The 27,147-nt window shown below is 33.6% G+C and overlaps 2 protein-coding genes across 2 annotated transcripts in view; one reads left to right on the top strand and one right to left on the bottom strand.

Annotated features, from left to right (window-relative positions):
• The first annotated feature begins 977 nt into the window (after positions 1-977).
• LOC124368213 lies at positions 978-1,559 on the top strand. The gene has a single exon (XM_046825488.1). The coding sequence runs from the start codon at positions 978-980 to the stop codon at positions 1,557-1,559; it is 582 nt and encodes a 193-aa protein (XP_046681444.1).
• Positions 1,560-2,802: 1,243 nt separating this feature from the next.
• Positions 2,803-27,147, bottom strand: part of LOC124367674 (transcription factor E2F4-like) — a 29,215-nt gene continuing 4,870 nt past the window's right edge. The window contains exons 2-9 of the mRNA XM_046824690.1: positions 26,636-26,745; positions 23,064-23,178; positions 21,613-21,774; positions 20,321-20,443; positions 17,656-17,794; positions 6,326-6,382; positions 5,448-5,596; positions 2,803-4,069 (exon numbers count right to left, since the gene is read on the bottom strand). Of these exons, the coding sequence (XP_046680646.1) occupies positions 5,481-5,596; positions 6,326-6,382; positions 17,656-17,794; positions 20,321-20,443; positions 21,613-21,774; positions 23,064-23,178; positions 26,636-26,745 (822 nt within the window). The 3' untranslated portion in view covers positions 2,803-4,069; positions 5,448-5,480. The remainder of the gene's footprint in view (positions 4,070-5,447; positions 5,597-6,325; positions 6,383-17,655; positions 17,795-20,320; positions 20,444-21,612; positions 21,775-23,063; positions 23,179-26,635; positions 26,746-27,147) is intronic.

Genomic DNA, 27,147 nt, shown 5'->3' with positions numbered 1-27,147 from the left:
GCGGATCACTACTGTAGACCTCTGACTTGTTTGCGTGCGAGGGGACACAGGGGTGAGGGGGAGAAGTTCCACTTCGCGATTGGGCCAAATAGGTCGTTGCCTAGCAACCGCACGTACTATTCGTGATGTTTGTGTACGGCGCCACGGAAAGTCACTGCGCTAGCGCTGTTACACGCTCAGTAGCTACTAGTTAGTTGTGAGAATGGCGTCGGTGCGTAAAAGAGGACAGACTGTGCATAGTGAAGCAAGAGAAGTGATAAGGAGAGTGATAAGTAAGTGTGACGAAGAAGCGAGAACTGGTAATTTGCAGCACTTAATGAAACAGAGCAATTTGCGAGTCAAGAATTACACTGGTGTTTCGGTGAGGACAATTTCTAGCATTAGAAAGGAAGGAGATGCAGCTGGAGAGACACCTTTAACTACGCCTGGTAAGAAAAGGCCGTACTCGGAGGAGAAGAAATTTCATATGGATGATTTAGATAGAAGAGTCGTTCGAAATGTGGGTGAGTGACTTTTATTTAGTGAGGAAGAAAGTGCCAACTGTTCCTAAAACTGTTAATTGCTTTAAAAGGAAAACTTGACTTCCCTTGGAAAGAAGAAACCCTACGAAGACTCCTGCACCAAATGGGATTTAAGTGGAAACGGTGTAACCAAACTAAGAAAAATTCTTATCGAGCGGCCAGACATAGTTAATTGGCGTGCTCGTTTATTTGAGAGATATCCAACGGTTTCGACATGAAAAAAGACCAATATTTTACATTGATGAGACATGGGTGGACAACAATTTGACATTCGGGAAGTGCTGGAGTAGTGATGAAGTGCCTGGTGTGTTGACGAACTCAAGTTCATCCAACAGAGTGATTGTTGTAAACGCGGGTTCTACAGACGGATTTCTTAAAGGGGCTGCTTTAATTTTTAGGGCGGGTAAAGCGACGGGGGGATTACCACGGACAAATGAATGGTAATAATTTTGAGAAATGGGCCTGAAGAAAAACTGCCTAAACCTCCCAGAAAAAAGTGTTATTGTAATGGACAATGCACCCTATCATTGCCATCAAGAAAATAAGGCGCCAACAAAGTACGCTGTGAAAAAGGAAATGATAGACTGGCTGCAGAGTAACAACATACAATGCTCAGCAGATATGAAAAAGTTTCAGTTGTACGAGCTGATAGAAAAGCACAAACCTAAAGAAAAGGTGTATCGCATCGACGTGGCGTTGCAGAGGCGAGGCCATGCGGTTCTCAGATTACCACCCTACAAGTGTGAATTAAACCCAATTGAGCTGGCCTGGGCTAAAATCAAGAGAGTGGTGAAAGGAAACAACATAAGAGGAGACCTTTCACTAACGAAACTGGAAGAGGCAACACAAGAAGCGCAAAGTTCTGTTAGCAAGATCGACTGGGAAGGCTTCACAAACCACACCTTGAAGCTAGAACAACACTACTGGGAACAGGACGGCTTGATGGAAGATGCCATTGACAAATTCGTGATTGAGTTGGGCGGAATAGACAGCAGTGACAGTGAAGTGTCAGATGACAGTGAGGAAGAAAATATCTGACAGTGAACTGGCTCAACCTCTTCCAAGTACAAGTGATGATTAAAATTGTAAGTCGTAAAAAATAGCACATTATTATATATATATATATATAATAGCAAAATTTCCTGCTGTTTTCTCTTTTTTATGTTAGAAATCAAATAGAATCAACTTCCTCAAATATCAAATTGTAAAATTTGTACTTAAACAATGTATTATGTATTCGGCAAATACCGTACTGTAAATTACCAACTTCTCACTTCAGTGTTTATAAAATATTTAACAAAAAATACTCTGTTTATTATATTTTTTTTAATTATACACCAACTATTATAATATATTATCAACATATTTATTATAATGTATTATCAATATATTTCATGTATTTCACAACTTATTCTGGTTTATGTTTACATAATAATAAAAGTTCAATTTGAAATTGTGTTTTCTATTGCCAATTACCAAGTATCAAGTGTTCATCATGAAGTTTACACCAGAAATAAAACTATTTATTAAAAAAATAAATGTGTTGAATAGGCTACAAATAGTGTAATAGTGATATTATGATATGAAGAGGTATATTCAGAGGGTTGGGCTGTCAATGTTGACAGAACCGATGTTTTCGGTTGGGGTCGTAGACGGTGACGGAGAAGCGCCCCAGCAATGGCTGCCGCATTCCTCTCGCGCGCAATCAAGTCAGAGGTCTACAGTACATACCTGAGAGCAATAAACTGTGATCCATACCCTGTGATAAGTTAGGTTTGAATTAACAGAACTGAGAGCCAAGAATTGTTGTTAGTTGACAGGCTGTTGTTGTTAGTTAGAGTCCACTGATTTGAAAAAACATATAAAAGAACACATATTTAGAAATTTTAAACTGCACCGCAATCTTTTTCAACTGGTATGCTCTACCGGTTTACAAACATTGCAGTGCAATAACAAATTTCTAAACATGTGTACTTTTACATGTTCTTTCAAATCAGTGGACTCTAGAAAGTAGTTTTCAAGGTAAGCCTGCTGATTTTTTCTATCAACTAGGAACAATCCCATGACAAGTTCTATACGTTTCAGTGGGCCCGTTTAATTTATTGTTGTATTTGAAAGTTTATTATTATTATTTAGTTTTAAGTTATTTGTTCATTCAATTCACGTTTCCTTTTTATTACGAGCCCGCCCTATTTTGCAGGATTCCGGGTATGATTTGGTATTGATGTTATAAATTAAAGCAGTTCCAAAATTCAAATAGTTCCTAAGTTAACTAGGGATATGTTGGCCAACCATCTTGTTATAAACCAGTGCACTGTAGATGAGATGGTGTTGTTATCTGAGGCAGCAACAATAATTATGGATTAAAAAACTCAAATCTTATTAAATAAACTGTTGATCACTGTTTTTGTTTTTATCTTGTTGAAATTTTGAATATATTTAATATATAGTTTGTGCACACCATCCAGGTTTTCTTAACTCGCCATCATTCAGCAGAAGTGAGCCGGCCCCTACTCCATACCTATGTAGCACACTTCCATGTTGTCCTGTTGTAGGGGATGTGTGGATAGAGGTGTTACTATGCAGACTCACTATAGCACCCCTTTAAAGTTTTCTAAATCAAGAACCAAGTATGGTACACATTGGCTCGAGTGTGAATATAACATGTAAATTATTTCACAACTCGGTAAAAACATTGATTTGATATTAAATTTTATTCAATGTTAAAAAAACCTGGATTACAAATATAAAGAAATAAAATCTGAGACACTAAAAAGTCCAGTGTTTCTTGTATTTTGACAAATGTACCTGTGTAGATGTATTGTTACAAAATTTCAACATACCTTAAAACATAAGAAACGTTCAAAAGAGGAGTAAATATTTTTTAATTTTAAACAAAACAACTTTTAACCTTTTGTTGGTTGAAGCTTTAGTACTTTTCAGAAATAAGATATAATCCATGTCTTTTTCTGATTTGTGCATCATTATAGTATCTCTTCATTTATTACTGTTATTACAAAGACCAATAATGTAATATTGTTACTTCACAAAACCTTTTAAAAAGGATTTCAAATGTAAATACAAAATTGTTATTACCAAACTGTGACAGTATCAACTTAATCGTTCTTATTACATTTATATGATTTCCTCCATATCATTTCAACGTTGACAATGTTGTGCTTTTGTATCAAATGACAATCAATGCACATACTTATTCTCATTTCAATATATTTTACCATGGGGGAAATGTGCTATAAGCCATTACTGCTTAGATACTTACAGGCATTACAATTTATAAGTCTTCAGCTTTATATATGTAAAAAATTAAGTTACTGTGGTGGTAAGTGATATTGGCAGTTGAAATATTTTAAACTAGGGAATGAATACAAATTATACTAAAACATTTGTAGTATAAATGAGAATATCTTTTCCATAAAGCTAATCCTCAACGTGTTTCAATTGGAAATCCTGAGCGAGGAGGAGCCGCCAAGCAAACTTCCTCAAAACTCACTTGTAGCACCACCATCATCATCGTCAGGTACACGTGTCTGTTGGGGAATCAAATAGTAATATTGTTAAATTACTTATATAATGTAAATTTAACTCAAAATCTGCAAAATGTTGTACCTATTGCATATACTTAACTCATATACTAAAGAAAGGACTGATTAAGGCTTAGGCTGTAAATGGTTAAGATATTGTGCGGCCAATTTCATTATTAAAACAAATCTAAATTTGTAACTATAAAATTATTGAAGAAACACTTTTGATTACGTCAATTTTTCTGGATTAGAAACATGAAATATTTGCATCAACCATAAGTTTTGGACAAATTTTTATGTTTTTAGTTTCTAAATAGAACACTTTTATAACTAGAGAAGAGTACTTTGTTTGAAGGTTATTTTTGAGAGAAGAGTACTCATAATGCATTATTTATTGTTTTGCTTTTCATTTGGTGAATAGTGGACCAAACAAATAAGAAAACTCTCACAAAGGTTACAAAATTACACTCAGTTTTAAGTTAAGAGCCGGCTGAACTGGTGACCATCTTGATTTTAGCTCCATATGAATTATGGAGACTAAATATTATATTGAGTAACTCTGACAATAGAGTAGTTAATTTTAATTAATTAAGATAAAAATAAGCAATAATGAGGAAGTCCAAACATTTTTTGATACATAATGTAGCAGTATTCTAAGTATGAGTAATAAATAAAGAAAAAATAAAACTGTAAATGGTGACATATTATGTTACTCATGCTCTAGAAGAAACAATGTTAAACTTCAAGTACCTTATGTCCTTATTTTTTATCTTAAAACTACGGATGAGTTTTAAAGATACATCTACTTTTAAAGGATATGATTAATAGATATTCAAACAATTTCAATATTTATATTGGTTATTCAGACAAAAAGTCAAAAGTTTTTTTGTACTTCATCATTTAAATATTCAAAAAGTAAGAAATTTACAAGAAAAACTAAAAAGACATTTGGATGCTCATTAATCGTATCTTTTAAAATCAGACATCTCTAATCATACAACAAAAAATAAGAGCGTAAAAGTGCTTGGAGTTTAACATTGTTCTTGTAGAGTAAAACTAAAGGTTATTTCGCTACAGCCAGCTCTTATTGTTAAGTTGGCCTTTTTCTTGGTAACAACAAAATTAAAAAAAAAAACAACAGCTTATACCCATACTTGCGAAATTGTATTTAATTGGAATATAAATCCAGTGCAAACACTTCTAATTGAGGCATCTGAATAAATATTTCTATCTAAAAATGAAAATTTAAGAAGGTTTGGAAAAACAATAAACTACACAGCTACAATGGTATGTTTTGATTAGTAGAGTTGATTACCTAAGATGGTGACATCTGTAATCAAAGAAGGTAAATTTTAAAATTAAATTTAAGTAAGTAGATATGTACCTAAAAGAAGATTGACCTGCTGAGGAATATGCGTCATTTCATTATCATGGGGACATCAAACAAGTCGGCCACACCCTCACTGTCAGCCAAATTGAAGATATAATCTCTGTCATTGGGTGGTGGACTGAGTCTTAGGAATGGACTGAGAGCTGTAATAAAGCAAAGTTTTTTTATATGTAAAAGTATAATGACGACCCTACCGATAAGAAATATATATTTTTCACCAGTGGTAATTATTGCCTACATTCTGTGCCAATGTATGCTTTTTTGTACTTACATGTAAAATATTTTTTCATTTGTGTTTTTCTGCAGTACTTACAATTTTTATTAAAACAGAAAACCAATAAGAAAAATAAAGACTTTTGGAAATTGTTGTTACATCTGTGAATGATAAAATAAAGTTTTTGCTTTAATGAACAGATTAATTAAAAATTAATTACATTAGAATAAATACGAAAGTTATGGTCCTGAAAGTTATGGTCCTAAACACCTTGAAAATCTTGAACTTAAGCCTACTCTTAATTGACTGTATACATTATAAAAATAGTACACAAAAGATTAAAAACTAAAGAAATACAATAAACTTAATAGCATCTTACTAATTCATATGATAGTATTGAGCTTAGAAAATATTTAGTTTTAATGTAAATATTGATTATAGACCAGCGCTTGACTAGACAATAAAGCAACATCCACAGATATTAAATTCATGCATACAGCTTTTGTATTAGAATTATGGACAGCAAATATTATATCGTTACTCTAACAATAGTCATTAATTTTAATATATTTGATATATAAATAGCTGTAGCAGTATTTATAAGTTAAGAAGTAGTAATTGCAGAACAAAATTCAACTCATACAAACAACTAACATACCATCACTTCCGTAACAGTCTCCCAAAATATCCGTGTCCATATTGGACAAAGAAAAGTCTGAAACAAATATAAAAGCATTGTAATATACAACACAAACAAACATCATTCAGAATTGTACATATAACAATAACTGGAAATTTTCTCAATATTTGAGACACTTAATAATTTTTGTGTAATCATTTTAGCATTATTTACAATACAATGTTCTTATACGATAGATTTAACCCTTTGCACTCTGACGTCCGAAATATCGGACATCGTTGTTTTGGCCAAAACCTCGGACGTCCGAAATGTACCAAATCCTTTATACTGGTTTTATAAATTATCCAAATGCGGTAAATTTGCGATATACGCAAGCTGGATAGTTGTTGGATGTAAAAACGTAGTAAACCTTTATACTCTATTGCGGTGATTTTGTAATTTTACATTGTGTTGTAGAGGTTTGTCAACTTCACCATTTTCGTCAGCTGATTTGATCCCAACTTCAACAGCTGATCTCTTCATTGTTTTGTTTAGTCTGATAAGTTATTTCAGTCAATAAGGTTATGTTGACGATCTGAGTGATATTTTTGTCAGTAACATATCAGATTCGGAATCATCTGACGATGCCAAAAGTGAAAGTGGAGGAAGTATTACAGTACTTTGGGATTATACCGACCACACCCAGACATGAATCGTTATTTGACATTTTGCTTCTACTGATTACTAGATTAGCGTAGAACAATATTTCGTCAATATAAAACAGGAATTGTCTTATCGCAAACCCCTCCCCATCCTTAGACAGAGGTCAAAGTCGAGCGGTCTAGTAGATAATGTGATTGCAGAGTCTCGCCGCCCGTTCAGCTGGTGCGTCGCTTTGTTGTACTTCCGTGTTTTACCCCTACATTTCTCCAAACACAAAAATTCAACAAAAACTAAACTCTTTATTGAAAAACACACAAAACTTGTTTTTATTCTTGATCACACTCCGCCACCCAAAATGCGAGTGCCTCCGGCTATCAGCGCGCTGATGTCAACGAAAGAAAAACATCCCTCGAGATAGTACCTATCAGTAAAATATCAAATTCTAGAGGGGCTGATCTGAAATATAAATTGAATTATAATGGAAAGGCAATTATGTACCGTGCAAAAAACTTAAATAATCATGTGAAGCCGCGCGGCCTGCCGCAATCGGGATTCTCAAGAAAGATAAGATAACAGCGACAAAAATACCGATCATAATACCTGGAAATGCTTGTTGATTTTAGTTCTGTTACTCAACTACATCGTTTTATAATGTTCTAAGTTCATTGAAAAAGGTTTAATCGTTGGGGGCATATAACGGAATCTGACCCCATTGATAATCGTTGTAAGTTTGTAATTTTGTAATTAAAGAGTTGTTTTTTTCGTTCTATCATGTTTGTTTCTATAAATTTATATTTTTGTGTTCTTCATACTGGTGCGGTCGGTATAATCCCAAAGTACCGGTATTACAGGCATAAAAAGGTATAAAAAAGTAAATATTCAATCATTTGACAAATAACTCACTATTTGGGGAAATTGTCGGAAATTACAAAACTGCCTACAACATTTTTGTTTATAGAGGTAAGTTTATGAAATTTTATGTGCATGTTTACAATTATTTAAGGAACCTAGAAGTGATAATACTTTATATAATGTCAATGCAATTTTTTTCAGTTATAACAGCTAAAAGTTAACTTTTGTAAAAGTTTTTGCAACAAAATTTTTTTTTATAAGTGAAAAAAGGTATTAAAATTAAGGTAATTACAAATATATATTTTTTTATAATATCGAATTTCATGAGAAATAAAACAAAACCAAAATTATAACTCTATCTGCTAAAATAAAAAAGTTACAACTTTTTAACAAAACCTTTACAAAATTGATAAAAAGGGCTCCGAGGTTTTCGCCAGTACTTGTTCAATAGAGGCCCGAGTTTTTGGTAGTGACCAAAAATTTTACTCTCGAGTGCAAAGGGTTAAAAATAAATCAATCAATAAAGTAAATTATATAAGAGACTAGCAACTGGGAGCCTAATCACATACACACACACACGTGCGTGCGAGCGAATGTACGGTGGTGACCAAGTCAGCTCCACCTGCTATAATCTTGGAATGATAGTGTATAGGACAGTTGAATTGTATCTTAAAATCGACAGCTTTTTTGCATATTCAATATTTTTAAGACTAAAAAAAAAACAGCTCTAATTTTAAAATGACAACTCCCCTTGCAAAGACAATGAAACATGTCATTTCATGTATACTTACAACTCTCTTTCCAATGAAATATTTGAATGTCTTTTTTTAGTAATTAAAAACTCTTTAACAATGGTTTTCCCTTAAGTTTGTGTATTTTAAGTCCTTTTTGGCAGTGAATCATTGTAATTAATAATTTATCATTTAAAATACATCTTCAATATCTAGAAAATAAATAATTATAAAGACCAAATTTTCAACAAAATGCTTGATTTCCATATAATTCTCGACAAAGTATCAGAAAGAAAGAGTAAGGTTGCCACTGTGGATTTTAGAATTCTTGAACATGACCTAAAGTTTTTTAATGTACCAAAAATAGCCTCCAATAACCACGTGTAAACCATATGGTACCACAAAAAAGCAACCCAAAAATACCAGGCTGTTTTTAAAATATTACTTGAATTTCTGGGAAATAGATATATTTTGAGGACTAAAAGTTTCTGGCAGAAATTAATTAACAACCAGACTGTTGTGTGGAAGACTGTTTCAAATAATTGTCTGGAATACAGAAGGCATCAATGTATAACAACCTGAGATTGACTACAGTAGTCATTTCCTGTTGAGAACTGTCACTCCAACCACAACCCAACATGCCCAACATTGCAGCTGCAGACAACATTATAACTAGACTCTTATCTACCAGCTGTCAATCACCAATGTAAACAGCAGTATTACTGGGGCCACAGATTAGATCTTTGCATGCTATATACTTACTGCTCGACTCCAATAATTCATGACCATTATTAAATATATACAGTAGTGACAGACTATGCATGTTTTTATTTTATTTGTGCAAACTCTCTAAATATACTTTACCTTTATGCTTGACCTGTGTATTGAAAAATAATTGAACAGTGTATTTTAAACTTTTATAATTTACATCTAATACCAGTATTATTATTAAAATGACACTAACAACCTCCAACACTCCAAAATACCCCTGTGGCACATGTAGTATAGGAGTTAAATACTCCGGGATACTTTGTACTGGAGAATGCAACTTGTGGTACCATGCAATCTGTATTAACATGACGGAAAAACAACTGAAAAAACTTGGTAAAGAAGAGATCAATTCATGGATCTGTAAAAATTGGTCTCAAAAATACATATCTGAAGGAGCAAAACCCCAAACTTAGAAGAAATTAAAGACAAAATTGTGAGTGCACAAAGTACAGGAGATTGCGACCTTGAAACCTCATTATTTCTTGCAGCAGAGGTTGGAAATGCGCTTCTACTGGAAAATAGAGAATTAAAACAGAAAACTGTAGAACTCAGCACTCAAAGCTCAAAATTATTATTGCAAATTCAAGAACTAATGAACGCAAAAATCAGTCTCCCAAACTACCAACTACAACTAGAAGAGCTAGCAAGTGAGAAGGAGATGTTCCTTAAAAAGTATGATGTACTTGTAGACAAAGTCCATGACATGGAAAGCAAATTAGTGAAAGAAAAACAGATGAGACACGAATTGGAAAGAATATTCGAGGAACAGGACCAAGACCGAGAGGAAGCTACTGCCAAAGACAAAGCTAAAATTAAGAACCTACTAAATGAAATAGAGCAGCTAAAGAAAATAAAAAACAATCTAAATACTAACACACTCACTAAGGACCTCACAACCACTGGAAAACAGATCACGGAGGATAACCTAATAATGTTAAATAGTAATAAAACCAGTAAACTCGTTCTGAAGGAACTAGCAGAAGTGAGAGTGAGAAGAACAAATGGACGGTCTATTAAAAATCTTCATGAACAACTCAGGTATTTTAACAAACCAGATTATGTCCCCTGTAACTTGAACACAACCACAATATCGACTCCAAACAAAACCCGGCTAATGACCAGAAAAAAACTAGCCCCGACACCGGATAGAATCAAGAAAAACTATTTTAGCATATCCCTACAAGCCCAAAAATTGAGGGATGATTGCAACACTATAAACCAGCCACACTTAAGAACGCAGCAGGAAGAACCTGAAGCTCAGCGCGAACAAGTCCCACAACAGAGCACCAATGCTGAACGCTCAGACACCAACCACAGAACTAACAAATTCAAAGTTACTCTGTCTCCTCCAATAACTGCAACCAAACTTAACCCTGGAGATAGCTATTTAGACTTCTACAAAAAATTCATTAAACAAATTAAAGAAGCTCAAAAATCATCAGGGAACACTTCCCCACTGACAAAGATAACAAGCACTTCAGGAGGAAGTAAAAACAACAAATATTTTTTAGAGGAGAACAGGAAAATACAAGTAAAAATAAAAAAATTAAATGTCAAACTTACTCTTGCCCACCAAAACATAAACTGGCTGCCAAAAAAGACCCATAAGTTAGCACATTTCTTTAATGAATCACAACCAGATCTCATCATAGTAACAGAACATGGTCTCACACAGGAAGAGTTGGAAAATACACGCATAGAAGGCTACTCTCTGGTGGGATGTTTCACAAGGAAAACACATAAAAAAGGAGGAGTAGCAGGATTTGCCAAACAAGGCATGGAAAGACATATAAAACTCCTAAAACTAAGCGATGAAAAATCTGAGCTAATCTGTGAAACCGCTCTCTTCAAAGTAAAACTCAAAAAAGAGACCGTGCTCGTACTGGGCGTCTACAGGCCGCCCAGCTCAAACCTAGATCAGGCAATAGACATCATGTCAGACCAACTAAAGGACATTCTGTGTACAAGAAAACAAATAGTGATAATGGGAGATATTAACGTAAACAATTTGGACGAAGCTGACAGCGAAAACATAAAACTTGAAGAACTACTGACTTCCTTCAACCTAACCAGATTGACTCTCCCTCCCACTAGAATCACACCCCAGACACAAAGATCAATAGACTGGATATGTACGAACATGGAAAACCAACACATAGAAACTTCAGTGGTTTTATCAGGACTATCAGACCACACAGCACAAATAGCCAGATTGAAATTAAAAGGAGAAAGACCTGTGCCCTTAAATGAAAAAGAAGAATTTTTAACACCAACTCAATGAATCAATTTAAAATTAAACTTCAAAAACAAAACTGGGAAAGTGTGTACTTGGCAGAGAATGCAAACACGTCTTATGAACAATTTCATAGAACTGTGCAAACAACCCTGAATGAAACTTGCCCTGTTTAGACTAACCAGGAAAAAGCTTAACAAACAAAACCCATGCTGGGATGACGAGTGTACTAGACTACGAAATCTATATACACAGGCACTGGAAAAAGAACTCTGCTCAGGTCGACCAGAAGCTAAAGCTGAAACACGAGCTAGAAAGAAGGACTACGACCTAAAGCTAAAAAACCTAAGGAAAGAGAAAACATCTTACTTCATAAGCAGAGCTGACAATAAGTCAAAAGCACTCTGGCAAGTCGTAAACAAAAGAGAGAAGCTCAAAACATGAAACTGACCACCAATGGCAGCTTGTGACAAACAATTGGAACTATGGAAGATCCTACAAAAATAGCAAATCACTTCAATAACTATTTTGTTACTATTGCTGAAAAAACTCTTCAAGACAACGGCATTAACCCAGACACAAGTGACCAGGAAATATCCCTCTCAACTGCAAATGTTAAGTTTCACTTTGAACAAGCTACACAAGAAGAGATAGAAAAGGCAAAAGATATGTTGAAACCAAAAACATCATTAGGCTTTGATGAAATATCCGCTAAACTTGTCAAATTCTGTAAAAAAGAACTGAGTTGGAAAATTGGAAAATATAATTAACAAATCACTAAGCCAAGGAATTTTTCCATTTCTGCTCAAGCTTTCTAAAGTCTACCCAAAACATAAAAAAGGCCCAACAACAGACACAAGTAGTTTCAGACCAATTTCTCTCATACCAACGTTTTCAAAAGTTTTTGAAAAAATTGTAGAACAAAAAAACAGAATATAAATATCCCTATTGACAGAATTGACACACTAACTGAGACTAAATACCCTGGCATAACAATGGACTCAAAACTCTCCTGGAAGCAGCACACCAACCAGCTCTGCAAGAAGCTCTGCTCTGGCACTTATGTTATTTATAAGAAGAGTACTACAAGCAAGCAACTTCGAGACAGCAAAAACCGCATACTACGCATTGTTTGAATCGCACCTCAGGTACGGTATAGCAGTATGGGGAGGATCATCTAACAATAACCTACAAAGAGTCCTCATTCACCAGAAAAGAGCGGTGAGATGTCTTGCAAACCTCGGATTCCAAGGCAGCTGTAGGGAAGCATTCAGAGAGCTGAAAATCCTTACAGTAATATCCCTCTACATCCGAGAAGTAGTCACACATGCCGTCCTCAGTCAGAAGACTAGACATAAAGACCTGCATGAACACAACACAAGGAACGCTGCCGACTTTGCCCTCCCGATACACCACCTCACCCTGTTGGAAAAAAAACCAACCTACAAAGGAGCCCTCTTCTACAACCACCTACCAGACTACCTAAAGAAGGAACCTATCAAGACCTTCAGGACAGCTCTCACAAAATGGCTGCTGAATCGCCCATACTACAAAGAAAGGGAGTTCCTGGAGGATCAACCCATCTAGCAACATGGACTCTCAAATTACGCTTGCACTTGTTTTGTATTTTGACGATGTACTATTCTCCAAGAATATTTAATAAAGAATATTGATTGATTGAGACATTTTTATGCAATATTTAGGTGATGAATTTTGGCATTTCTTATGCACAGAGACTAATAATTATGCCAAGAAACAAATGACTGAAACGCCTACAGGAACAAAAAATATTGAAATCTGACGAAAAATAGAGGGAGGTGAATACAGACGAAATGAAAGACCTAAGGCTTAAAACTTTGAGGAAAGAAGCTTCCACAAACCATCAATACAGCCGATAACAAATCAAAAGCTACATGGGACGTAATTAAGAATACATGGTCAACAACTAAAGCAGCAGACTGTAAAAAAATAGAATTAAAAATCAATGAAGAGCTGGCCAAAGATTCTAAAAAGCTAGCGGAACACTTTTAATAGCTTCTTCGTAAATGTGGCTGAAAACACGCTTAAAAAAAGCTAATATGAACCAACAAATCTCAAACTTACCAACCAACCCATATCCTACAAACAATGTTTTTTTCAATGACTACACTAGCTACCACAACAGAGAAAGAAGTTAAATTCACAATTCAGGAATTAAAAACAAAAAACTCCGCTGTTTTGATGAATTCTCATCTAAAATGCTGAAGTTCTGCTCAAATGAATTAATTAAACCTCTGGTAAATATAACTAACAGATCGTTCAAAGCCGGAGAGTTCCCAACAAACCTAAAGTGTCCATAGTATACCCAAAATTTAAATGTGGATCAAAACAGGAAGTTAGTAATTACCGACCGATATCACTTATTTCCACATTCTCCAAGGTTATAGAAAAAATTTTCCTAAAAAAGACTCCTACAGTACTGTACACAGCACAACTTAATCACAACTTCACAGCATGGATTCCTAAGGGGGAAATCAACAACTACTGCAACGATCGACATGGTTTGAAACCATAATTGACAATCTCAAAGAAGGTAAACTAACAACAAGCATATTCCTCGATTTCAGTAAGGCCTTTGATTGCCTGGGGCACGAGCTCATACTGCAAAAAACTAGAATTTCTTGGAATAACAGGAACAGCTAAAAAGTGGTTCGGAAGTTATATCATGGGTCGAAGTCAGCTAGTTGAACTCAAACAAACAACAAATGGGGTAACAGGAAAAACCAAGTCAGGTCCCTTTACCAGTCAACCGAGGAGTAACCACAAGGATTAGTCCTCGGCCCAGTCTTGTTTCATCCTTTTCACAAACGATATGCCCCAGTACATAGGAAATCAATGTCACACTCTTATGTACGCGGATGACACCACCCTGGTCCTAAAAAACTCCAAGTCAGAAAATCTAACATCATCTTGTCTCACTTCAGAAAAAAAAAAGCATATGAATACTGTAGTAAAAATGATCTGGCAGTAAACACTACAAAGACACTACAAGTTGCTTTTGGAAGGCGAGCAGAGATAGTTGAACACATCCCAAATGTGGAAATGAAGAATCATACTACATTTCTGGGTGTTACCCTAGACAAAAACCTGACATGGGTGCCTCACTTGGACAGCCTATGCAAAAAGCTTAACACTGGCTACTTTGGCAGTAAAACGCATTGCAAGTTCTTGTGATACAAACACTGCCAGGACTGGGTACTTTGCAGTTTTTGAGTCCCATCTCCGCTATGGTCCGGTTGTGTGGGGTGGAACCTCAAAGACTAACTTAGAGAGAGTCCTTAAAATTCAGAAGAAAGCCATCAGAGCTCTAGCAGAATTACACTACAATGACAGCTGCAGAACAGCATTTAAAACTTTTAAAATCTTGACTGTTGTGAATCTCTATATTGAAGCAGTGATCTCCAGCACCTGTAATGAAAACCCTCATAAAAACAGTGATGTCCATCAGTACAACACAAGGGGTGCTGAACTATATCACCTACCGACCCACCACATGTTACTGTACGAGAGAAAACCAACCTACATTGGAAGAAAACTGCACAACCACCTACCACACCGGAGATAAGGAAACTTCAAGGCAAGAACTTCCAGCACATGCTAAGAAAATGGCTTGAAGATCACCCATTCTACTCATTGGAGGAATTCTTTGAACTCAACTAAAACTTTTATATATATTATGCAACTGTAAAAGATATTTTGACGCCCTTACAATTCTCTAAGGAATTTGTAAATAAAGATTGTATTGTTATTGTATATTGCACTTTACATAAATATGGGCCAAATAAAAAAGCACTGAGAGAAAGGATATGGGAGAGTATGAGAAAGAGAGGATTGCGTGAGGGAATAGTAGAAAGAATAAAGAACCTGTACGGCATATGTAAAAACAGGGTAAGAATTGAAGAAAAATATACGAAAACTTTTAAAACAGAGAGAGGAGTAAGGCAGGGAAGCATATTGTCACCTTTCCTTTTCAATATTATAATGGATGAAATTATTCTAGAGGTACAAGGAAACAGAGGAGCAGAAGAACTTAAGACAATAGCATATGCGGATGACATAATGATATGGGAAAATAGGGAAGAAGAGTTAGAACGAGAGTTGAACAAATGGGCAAAAGTGGCGAAGAAATATGGTTTAGAGATGAACATACAAAAATGTAAAGTAATGAAAATAGAGAGAAGGGAAGGAAATAACCAAGACGTGTTAGTTGAAGGAAAAAGACTTGAAAAGGTGAAGGAATTCTGTTATTTAGGAAGTATCATAACAGATAGGGGCACAATAAGAGAAGAGATAGGAAACAGAATATGGAAGAGTGGAAAGTTTTTCAATATGGTGAAGAAGATTGTGTGGAGTTGGAACATTGGGAAAGAATCAAAAGTATTGATGTATAAATCTTATTTCCAACCAATTTTATTATATGGAGCAGAGACGTGGACGTGGACTAAAAATGATTTAAGCAGATTGCAAGCTGCAGAAATGAGATTTTTAAGAGGGATAGAGAAGACTACAAGAAGAGATAGAATAAGGAACGAAATAACCAGAGAAAGATTGAAGGTAGTTTCACTGCAAGAAACAATGGAAGGAAGAAGAATACAGTGGATGGGGCATGTGAAGAGGATGGGAGATAATAGAATGCCTAGAATAGCACTGGAGAAGGAGGAAGGAGGAAGAAGACCAAGAGGAAGACCGAGAGGAAGATGGGAGGACCAAGTGTGGAAAGACATAGAGAGAAGGGGACTACAGAAAATACAGGTGGAGGAAGAGGAGACCTGGAATAGACAAAAGTGGAGGAGGCTGTGTACGACGACCCGTAATAACGGAAACGTCTGATGATGATGATGATGAAATAAAAAAGCCTAATATAAAACAGTACTGTACACACAGATCAATAACGAGGACCCCAGTTTTTCAACTGTTATGTCATACAATCAATTTGCATCCATATTTTGCTTCCTTCATTTCTATAATGAAGAAACAGAAAATCTTGGCAATGACAAACTAAAAAATACTAGACTCGTGATAAGGTATCTAGAGACTAAAATTTTGTATATGCTTGAACCAAAATAGTACCTTGCTCTTGATGAAACCCTTGTACAGCTGCGAGCTAAGCTTGGGATAATTCAGTATATAAAAAAAAGAGATGATAAAGAATTAGACCTGTTGGCAAGTGAGGCTGTGGTTCTAGACCTAATGGAACCTTTTTATTGTAAAGGGTGCACCTACATAACAGATACTCATCATCTCTTCTTCATTCCAAACTTTTAGATAAAGATGCCTACACCGTGTTGTAGTAAATGTATGCCAGTTGCCTTTAAAGAAGCCAAAGTAAAAAACAGAGATGCCATAAAACGTTCTGGAAGGGTAATTTTACCCATAAAATGGAGTGACTGCAAATAAGTGCATATGCTAACTACCCGCCACAAAGATATTGATATGAAAGTATCTAAAATAAAAAAGAGAGGTAAAATAGAGGAAGAGGTAAAGAAACCAATGTGTGTAATAGAGTATAATGAAGGCATACTTGGGGTAGATAGACAAGACCAAGTACTGCTGGCAGCGTTTCTCTCGCTGCATCAAACTTACGCCTTCAAACTAAACAATGAGCACATTTTCCCATGCTCATACCAACCCCATGCAAACAGCATCCAACAAGTACCTGCAAAGTATGTGCATCTACAAAGTAAAGGTCTGAAACAAGATGGCTATATGAAAAGTGCCAGGTCCCAATCCATATAGAAACTTGTTTCGAAGACTTTCACACAAAAGTGAATTATGGAAAGTAAATGAAATGTTAATTATAACTTTAATTAAAACAATTGAATGTAACAGTTTTATCTAATCTCCCAGACACCTAATTATTCAGGAGTTTCACATAAAATCATTATAAAGTAAATAAAATGCTTTGGTAGGTGAATTTTGATTGCTTTGTTATTATGCTTTATAATTAAATAATCCAATAAAAACTGGTTTTCCATACAAAAACCACAGTGCTATTTTGAATAAAAAATAATTTAAACAGATAAACAAAATCAGTAAAAGTATATTGATAGTCGCTTTTGACTTTATTTTTTACACATTACCTTTACACATGTCTCCTAATATCACAGAAGCTTCAATCATATCCTCTGTTAGATTCTCTCTTTTTTCTTTGTTTAGTCTTTCCTCTGGAGGTTGTACAGGTACAGGTACTTCACTCTCCTTCATGTCTGATTCCTCTGTCTGATCAAGAAAAAAATGAGTTTTATAGAAAACTTGAAGAGTAAAAAGATTTTAATCAATTATATATATATATATATATATATATATATATATATATATATATAAATGTATATGTATATGTACCATACATTGTACAATGATACAGTAAATCAGTAACCACTAAGTTTCGAGATCTGCAATCTGATCACTTTCTCAGGTGAAATACTAATCTAACATCAACTACAATCTAAATCAAAATAAACAAAAATCATACCAGAGGGTTGTGATATGCATTGAACATTAGGAATCACATCCATAAGACATGCACTTCATGAAACAAACACTTCTTATTAAAAGCTAAAGTAAATAATACAAGTTATGTCTGTTCACAATAACTAACCACTAAAAACTGACCAGAAGTCAGTAGAACATTGCTAGCAGTCATCTTAAACACAAGATGGCTGTAAATCAGAGAACAGGTGGGTCTTTTATTGAACAATCTCTATAAACTCTCAAAAACAAACTGTGACTCCACATTAGTTTATTAAAATTCTATATGCTGTTTAACCTTTTTGGGTTAATTATTTTGTTAGTTTTTTCAGAAGTGACAACTAAACATTGTATTCTACTTGTCACAACGCACTGGTATGATCTCTTTATTTTAATCTAGAATGTAGTGAAGTGTTAGGTTAGTTATCCACCTAAGTAAGGGATGAAATGGCAGATCTTGAAACTCAGTGATATTGATTTCCTGTATCACTGTATAATTGTAAATGTATAAAAATCCTAAAACATTAAAAAATATTTATTTTGCACAATTCACAACAGTCAATAATGTTAACACATTGGTGTCTGGCTCGCTATTTGCTGTTTTTTATAGCCTGGTCTGCATAAATTAATGGGTTTTTTAGATTTTTTTTTTTTTAGAAAACTGTTAAATATTATGTATATGATATTATATTTTCTTGAAAGTTCTATCTTTCCTCTTTAAATTGATATGTAAAACTTTATTCCTATAAAATCTAATAATTTTTTTTTAATTTCAAAACTTACCTTTTTTGAAGAAAAATAAAAACTCCTGCATGTCTTGTGTTACTTGAAAACTAACTTTTGAATAAATAAAACAAGTAATTTCAATTTTTTTTAAAGGCATTTACTATATACATATTTACAAATAATTTTAATTGCCAAAAAATTTCAAATGCTAAACAAAAATCACACAAAATATTTTTTAGTGTGATACTCTTTGAAACAGTCAGGTACGCAGAGTGCCACATTACAGTCCTTGCAGTAGAACCTGCTGAAATCCGGATCATCATCGGTGTCATCAACAATATCAGAGTCCGTATCTAACTCTAATTCAGCTAATATACTGCCCTCTTCCATTGTTTTTTGAAATGCGCGCCTCTCCATGATTGTTGTAGACAGACTGACGACGCGCCAGGCCACGTCAGTCGATAAACAAAAGCCTCAAGCGGGTATGACGTAGTAGCGCCTAGCGGAATTTTTCTGAACTAACCAACAAAGCTGACTTTCTAATGCTGCAGACGGCATTCGAATATCACTCGGGCAACTCCGTATATCAATCGGTAAAGCTGTGCTCGAGTCACCTCGAGCCGGGTGATTAAACAATAGCGCTCGAGTCTGGCTCGAGCGTAGACTCGAATGTGTTAAAAAAGGACAACAGTTTGAATTGAAGTTATGAAGCAATAAAATTATTGAACTTTTCCAACCACCTTCCAAATTGGTACGAACCAATTAGGATTTCTTTAAAACATTATCAAGACAAATTTATTACAATACAAAAATTATATACAACTAGTACATTTACTTTTAAGGAAAAAGCACAGGAACAAAAAATGTGTTGATTTTATCCGTTGAAAAGTCCTAAAAATCTTGCCAAGTCACACAATTACAGATGAGTTTTGTAGAATCCAAAAAGAGTCCTTGTAAGTAGTTTAGGCGTTTCGGACCTGTATTATGATAAGAAAATCTAAAAATATGAAGTAAAACACTAAAGAAAAGTCAAAACTGCTTTAGTAACGAACAACAAAATAACTGGTGTAAAAAGTGACTCGCACATAAAAATTATTCCAGAAAAATCCTTGTTAGTATTTAATATATTTCTGACCTATATTATGATTAAAAATGTGAAGAATGGTAATTAAAACACTAAAGGGATGGCAAAACTACTTTAGTTATCAAGAACAACAAAATAACTCACGTAAAGAGTAACTCCTGTAAGAAACGACGATTCCAGCCAACGATATGCAGAGCTAAAATCATCTGTTGTCTAGCGACAGCATTTAGGAGGCAATTAAGACGGCATGTGGATAAAGTTTTCTAGTCTATTACTATATAAAATACATTGAGACACATCATAAATTATTATGGCTGTTATGTCACTTGCCATAATAATCTACCTATCCTCGCATTGTGTGGTGACAGCACTTCGAGAGTTAAAAGCCACCATAAAAATAATCCTACTTAATAATCTATACAACACAGACCATAAAGTGACACAAGTACAGCTGTCTAATTTCTCACCTCGCTCAAGGAATTAAGATTTCCAACATCTTTCAGCTTAGATCCCTGTTGCAGGTAGAACACCTCTATTGGGTCATTGACAGATTTGAGATGAATCATATACTTTGGCTCCGATTTTTTGTCCTAAAATAATAAAACACAATTAAAATACAAATCAATCATAAATTTGAAACAATTTTTAATTTACAAATTTTTATTGCTTTTTCATAGTCTATGTGGTATTTTTGTATAGCTTATTGTACAGTTAAAGTCTATGGATAGTATTGTAACATTTTAAATGCTCAAATTTAACTTTTTAGGTTGATAAATAATTTAATTTCAACTAAAAATTTGAAATGTTCACAAAGATTTGATTCTATCTACAAATTTAATATTTTGAACGTTGAAGTGTATTTTTCAATAAACTTGAATAAATATATTTTAATTTAATTTTAAAAACCATTAGAGACTATGTCACAACCTGAGTTGGTTAATGCATGCTTGGTCAATATCTACTGAATTAGAAGAAAATGTTTGACTGAACAATTTGACTAAAATTAGAAATTAACAAAATTTTTAGTTGTTGCTAAACAAATTAATAAAAAAGGTTTAAAATTTGAGAATTTTATTTTAGTTTGTTTTCAGAAACAAAAATTACTTATTTATTCTGTCTTTAAAACATTTTATTTGAGTGCTGAAAAAATTAATCAATTTAATTTACAATGTATATATTTTTATTGCAAACTGATGTTAAAAATAAGGGATCTTGGGATAAGCACAAGGGGAAAATCTTTTCATTGGCTATCGACAAGGAAAAATGTTTGTCTCCAAAAATTCTTTTCCTGAAATATTTGGTTTGCTATCGCACCACACCTACTTGTGGATACTTTGTAATGTATAAGTTTTTCTTATTACAATGCAGTATTCGAATGTTATGTTCATATAAATAATTTTAAAGCTTTGAATATAGCATACAACATTTATTTCAAATGTTTTTTCTATTAATTTGGCCTACAATATACAGATAGTTTTAGCCTTAAAAATACCAGTCAAATTAAAATTTGTTTTATTGCTGCAAGTACCATGAGACTATGGGTATTTTTGTTTAAGATCATGACAATAACCTCGTTTGTAGATCTGTTTCACACAAACGAAGTTGAAAAACTTCATTCCGTTATCTTTTTAGTGTGAATTAAAGGCCTGTAAATTGATGTTCAGAGGGTTGAGGACCTCATAAAGAAGAGAAGTGGGGGATTTTGGGAAATTTATCAACGTAAGGCCAGTTTCTGCCTTCAGTGACTGGGTCAACTTACAGTACTGTTAACTACTGGAACCTCCAAGCATGTGCCAGGGTGGGCCTTCACGGCCAAAAGAACACTGTCCTCGAAACACTTGACCATGTCAGAGTCCAGCACATAGGCTTTCTTGATATTCTCTTCATCTTCCATTATATTCTTCACACTCTGCTGACACCACTGCAAATATCAACTAGAATTAGAAATAAGGAAGACATTTCTAAATAAATTAAAACAAGTTGTCTTTTGTGATTGTTGAGTTTAACTCCAGTTCTCCTTTCTCTTAGTGCAGCATCAGGAATGTGACGCTGTCACAGACGACTCCTGGAATCTGGAGTCATATTTGTCTGAAGAGACCCAAAAAAGTCAGCTCTGAATAAAAAATACAGATTCCAGATGATGCACAAATATGAAGATGAACTGAAGCTTAACTCAACATTCACATTATTATTAATTAATAATATTGATTAACCCTTGAATTAACCCTTACTACCATAGCTACATTATGTGTAGAAAACTCGGATGCTTTACGTGCTTAGAGATCATGTCTAAAACATTGTAGTGCACTCAATTGTGTGCCTGATGAGAAGTGTCGGCTAAAATAGCTAAAAAAATGCAATAAAATTATTTAATTTTTTTTTCTTAAAATACTTCTTTAGAAAACCATGCACTCTTATGGAAGTCAACAACAAAACTTCTAACAATCTGGCTCCCACTTCCAGACTGCAATAGCTATTCCGTTTGTACAGGGAAAAAAATAAATGTTATTAACACTGGATAGCAACAAAAATATTCAGAACTGTTGCAATTACAACTATTACTGATTCAGAGTTTTTTATCCTTGGAAATACATGAAAAATTAAGCAAATATACAATACTTGTCTAATTTAACAACACTTATTCCACTAGTATTGATTATACTATACAATAGGATCTATATAAACCATGAATCAGAAGTATTGTAGCCTAAATATATTTTTTAAAGTTTTTTTACTAAGGAAAAGAAGTTGAGAAACTTTTCATTGCGCTTAAAGGACCTTAGCGCTTGCACCTGGAGTGACAGGATATTCAGGATACATAAGATTGGGGGGTAGGGGCCACCTCCTGTCAAGAAGGCAAAGTCCAATTTCTCCTGTCAAAACCAGTAGGAGGCACCACTCCCTCATGTCCAGGCTAACAACAGCCTCTAACATTAAGGGCGCTCCGGCCACTCCAACAGTCATCCTCCATAGTAGACTAGACCCATTGATAAACCTTTCCACTCCCCCAATTTCTCGACATTTGCAGTTAGTGATGTGCCATTCCTGGACATCTTTAGAGTGACCCAGTTCTGAGTGACACTGAAATGTGATTGTGCTGTAGCCAGTGTACGTTCAACTGGAAGGTATAAACCAGCCAGAAGTGAACCTTTCCTCTGGGGTAATGTAACGGATTAGTTCAGAGTCTAGGTATATACAGCACAGTCAAACCTGTATGTGAGTCTCCAGAGTGCGTTCGTACTTCTTCAGGTTTGAAAGCTCGAGTTTCAGTGAGCCGAGTGTTCCTGGCAGGTCTTTATTTTTGCCATTGGAGGTAATGGTTCCTCTAAACACAAAATAAAGAGACAATGACTTTCCATAAAATCCCCAAACTTAAATATAAAATAAACATAGTCTTCATTACAAAAACATACACTATGTAACAAAAGTCATTGAAATAAATGAAATTTCAAGAAAAATAGCTTAACTTTGATTATGGTCTTATATTTAATGATTTGTGTTTACAAATATTAATGTGCCTTTTAGCAATGAATCAGCAGGAAACCCATAGACATCATTTATAATCTTACCAGTATTTGCATTACTTTAACACATTGGAGTCTGGCTTGCTATTTGCTGTTTTTATAGCCTGGTCTGCATAAATTAATTGGTTTTCAGATTTTTTTTTTAGAAAACTGTTAAATATTATGTATATGATATTATATTTTCTTGAAAAGTTCTATCTTTCCTCTTTAAATTGATATGCAAAACTGTATTCCTATAAAATCTAACTATTTTTTTTTTTATTTCAAAACTTATCTTTTTTGAAGAAAAATAAAAACTCCCGCATGTCTTGTGTTACTTGAAAACTAACTTTTGAATAAATAAAACAACTAATTTCAATTTTTTTTAAAGACATTTACTATATACATATTTACAAATAATTTTAATTGCCAAAAACATTTCAAATGCTAAAAAAATTATTGTTGTCGTAGACAGACTGACGACGCGCCAGGCCACGTCAGTGGATAAACAAAAGCCTCAAGCGGGTATGACGTAGTAGCGCCTAGCGGAATTTTTCTGAACTAACCATCAAAGCTGGCTTTCTAATGCAGCAGACGGCACTCGAATATCACTCGAGCAACTCCGTATATCAATCGGCAAAGCTGTGCTCGAGTCACGCTCGAGCGCCGGCCGGGGGTTTTAAACAATGGCGCTCGAGTCTGGCTCGAGCGTAGACTCGAATGTGTTAACATTTTTTTACTAAATTCTCTAGTTAAGAAATTGTGTTTGGTGTACATTTTTATCATATTATATGGAAAAATAAATGCACAAAAGATTTTTATAATAAAGAAAGAAGTCTTTTCTTCATAACCTATTTATTTTAACAAATGTTTTTATTAAGAATATCAAATAAATTGATCTTTTACAACTGCCATCGTGTATCCAATCGTAAAGTGTGTCGTGCCCCCAATGTGGGTACACATTACTATGCATTTCCTTATTGCATTTTTATTGTTTGCCTGTTTTGGTGGTTTGTTACATGTGATCCCATGCTTAAATAAATACCTTAAGACTATTGTGTACCCCGTAGGGGACACACAATTGATTAATTTTTAAGGTAAATTAATTTTTAGGTACCCGTTGGGGTATACAAAGAAACACTGAAAAAACATATTGAAATAATTTGTTAGATGCCAAATTGTAAAGCCTACATACATTTCTCATTATACTTAGACGTTTAACATAAAAAATAAGGTTACAGATTTTAACCATTATTACTGAAAAATTCAACGGCAAATAAAAAAGTCAAGAAATAAGCCGTCGTTGTGAACGTGTTAAACATACCTATGTAAGCTATTGAAATATGATTGTTGAGAAGATATGAACAAGCCAACATATTGGTTCTTCACACAAAATCATTAGAGGGACTCAATCTTAGACGTAGCTAAAGGATAATTTTTGTTCTTTATCTATGTTTAAGAAAAGTTGCATAAAGGTTGTTTATTTTATTTACTTGTTAGGATACCATGTTATGGCTATCTTTAGTGTGTTTATTATCCTCTTTATTCTTTTACTTGTTTTTTATATTGTTTTTTACTGTAAATGCTCTTGAAAAAGTCACTGAAAAATTACAAAATATCAAGTACTTCACAAAACATGTTTTATTTTTTATAAAACTTAAATTCAGAACAAGTAAATTAATTAAAATTTTTTGTTTTATATTACCTATTAATACAATTGTCAACACTCATCTGTAGTTTGAACCAAAAGGTAATTTAGACTTAGTGATTAATTGATAAGCTTGTTCTAAATAATCCAGTTGGATTTTGGAAGAATATTCTGATACTTGACAAATTTTTATAATGAGTAACAATTATTATTAAATATTTTGTTGTGAGTCAATACTTGTGAAACAAATTTGTTGTCCTGCCTCTGTTGGAGGAAGATCGAAGGTTATTCATCTTAATATGTAAGGAATTTGTAGTAAAAGCAATATATAACTTAGTACAAAATATGTTAGACAACTAATAAATTCGAGTTATAGTTAATTTTATTAGAAATTGAATATGCTTTGTTAGTTTTCTGCTAAAACATCTTCAATAACAAAATTTACAAATCATAAACTATTTAAAGTACACAAGCTTTATCTCTAAATGAATGCTATTTACATTATTGAAATATCTTATTATTAATTTGACATTTTTAATTCAACAATTGGGCCTCATTTTATTTAACAAGCATGCTTGTGACAGAATTCAGCAATCAACTCATAATTTGTTTGTTACCAGCTCGATCAACAACCACCCTGAGAACTCATTCACTGCTCTTGGAATAAAGTTTAATTATCAATTTGAATAAATTTAATCCCATAGTTCTATATTCCCCTGTTGTATTTATATTGAAAATAATTTTGATTAACAGTAGATTTTGTCATGACAAAATCCCCTGTTGTAATCTCAAATCCTTCTCATTTTCAATATCTTGCAACCTCAAGAAAATAAATTAGGCCTTAATTCATTGTTAACAAAACCAAAACCGGTGTTTTTTTTTTTCTGTTCTAATTAATTATAAGTTGATTTTTAAGTAAAAATAAAATTCCTCAATATCTAAAATTGTCCAATTAAAAATCTCAAAATACTTTTAGAAACACTCTGTGTAGTTAACATTGCATCATAAAATTACTATGACTACATATAAAAGGCTAGCAAGAATTTCTGCAGACAGCTGGAGTAAGTAAGGCTTCCATGACATGTGATCGATTCCTGTATTTTCTATATGTAGAAATGGTCACTGATGTATGCGATCATTTCTTAATATAACTGAAAACCTATATAATTTCAAATCTCTTTCCAATCATTAGTAAACACTATTAAATTACATTATAATTATTTATTGTCATTGTCCATAAATCGGTGGAAGGAATATAATTAACTGATTATTATTACACTAACTTCAATTAGACCTAATATATACTGTTTTAACAATTCCAATATGTATTATTTACATGCAATGGATTAAGTCTCTCATCTACCTTTCAACAAAGTTTTTCTCTTTTATCAGATTAGTTTGTAAAAATACTTACTTAAAGTGAAATATTCTTTATAGTTGACACTATTTGTACAACATTATTCTACAATACTGTGTGTAATGTTGCTACATGAACAAGTATAAGTATCCTATATGCATAAAATATAAATAATTTAAAGACTTAAGATAAGTAACAATTTTTATATTATTTTCTCTCATCTACAGTTCTGCATAACAGTTAGTTAAATATTCTTAAAACTTTGGCAACTTACTTCCACTGAATAACATTTTTATTCTTCTTTTCTATCAATCCTATACCTTCCAATACATTGGTTATGTCATAAATTCTTCTCTTCTGCTTCACTGCTAAGTCATCTGCAGCCTGAAAAAACAATCATAAATGATCATTTTATAAGATTTAATGTACAATAATACTGGATTCTAGTTTTCAGTAGAAAAGAAAATTTCATTTCTGTGTCTGTTCACACAATTCTCGAGAACAATCTGTCTCGAAACAAACTTGAAATTTTGCAAGAAGCTTCATTCTTATAAAGACAACACGGACTTTGGTGATGGTGCCTGTATCTATGGTATTTAACTGAGCGTTTGCTAACATTTTTATATTGGTCTTACTAGTAACCATGATGGCAACAATAAAATCACAGAATAAATAAATTTATAAACAAACTGTGTACAATCATGTGTTGTGTTAACGTGAGACATAGCAACACATATTTAGCATAACTATCAGACAAAATGAGAGCTATAAATCTGAAATTTTTCA

The sequence above is a fragment of the Homalodisca vitripennis genome, chromosome 8, assembly GCF_021130785.1.
Source record: "Homalodisca vitripennis isolate AUS2020 chromosome 8, UT_GWSS_2.1, whole genome shotgun sequence".
In the NCBI taxonomy this organism is placed as follows: Eukaryota; Metazoa; Arthropoda; class Insecta; order Hemiptera; family Cicadellidae; genus Homalodisca; species Homalodisca vitripennis.
Note: the sequence above shows the minus strand (reverse complement) of the source record. Positions and strands in the feature narration are given on the sequence as shown.

Coding starts and splice junctions, on each gene's coding strand:
- LOC124368213 (XM_046825488.1), top strand. CDS start 978: ATGGGCCTGAAGAAAAACTGCCTAAACCTCCCAGAAAAAAGTGTTATT.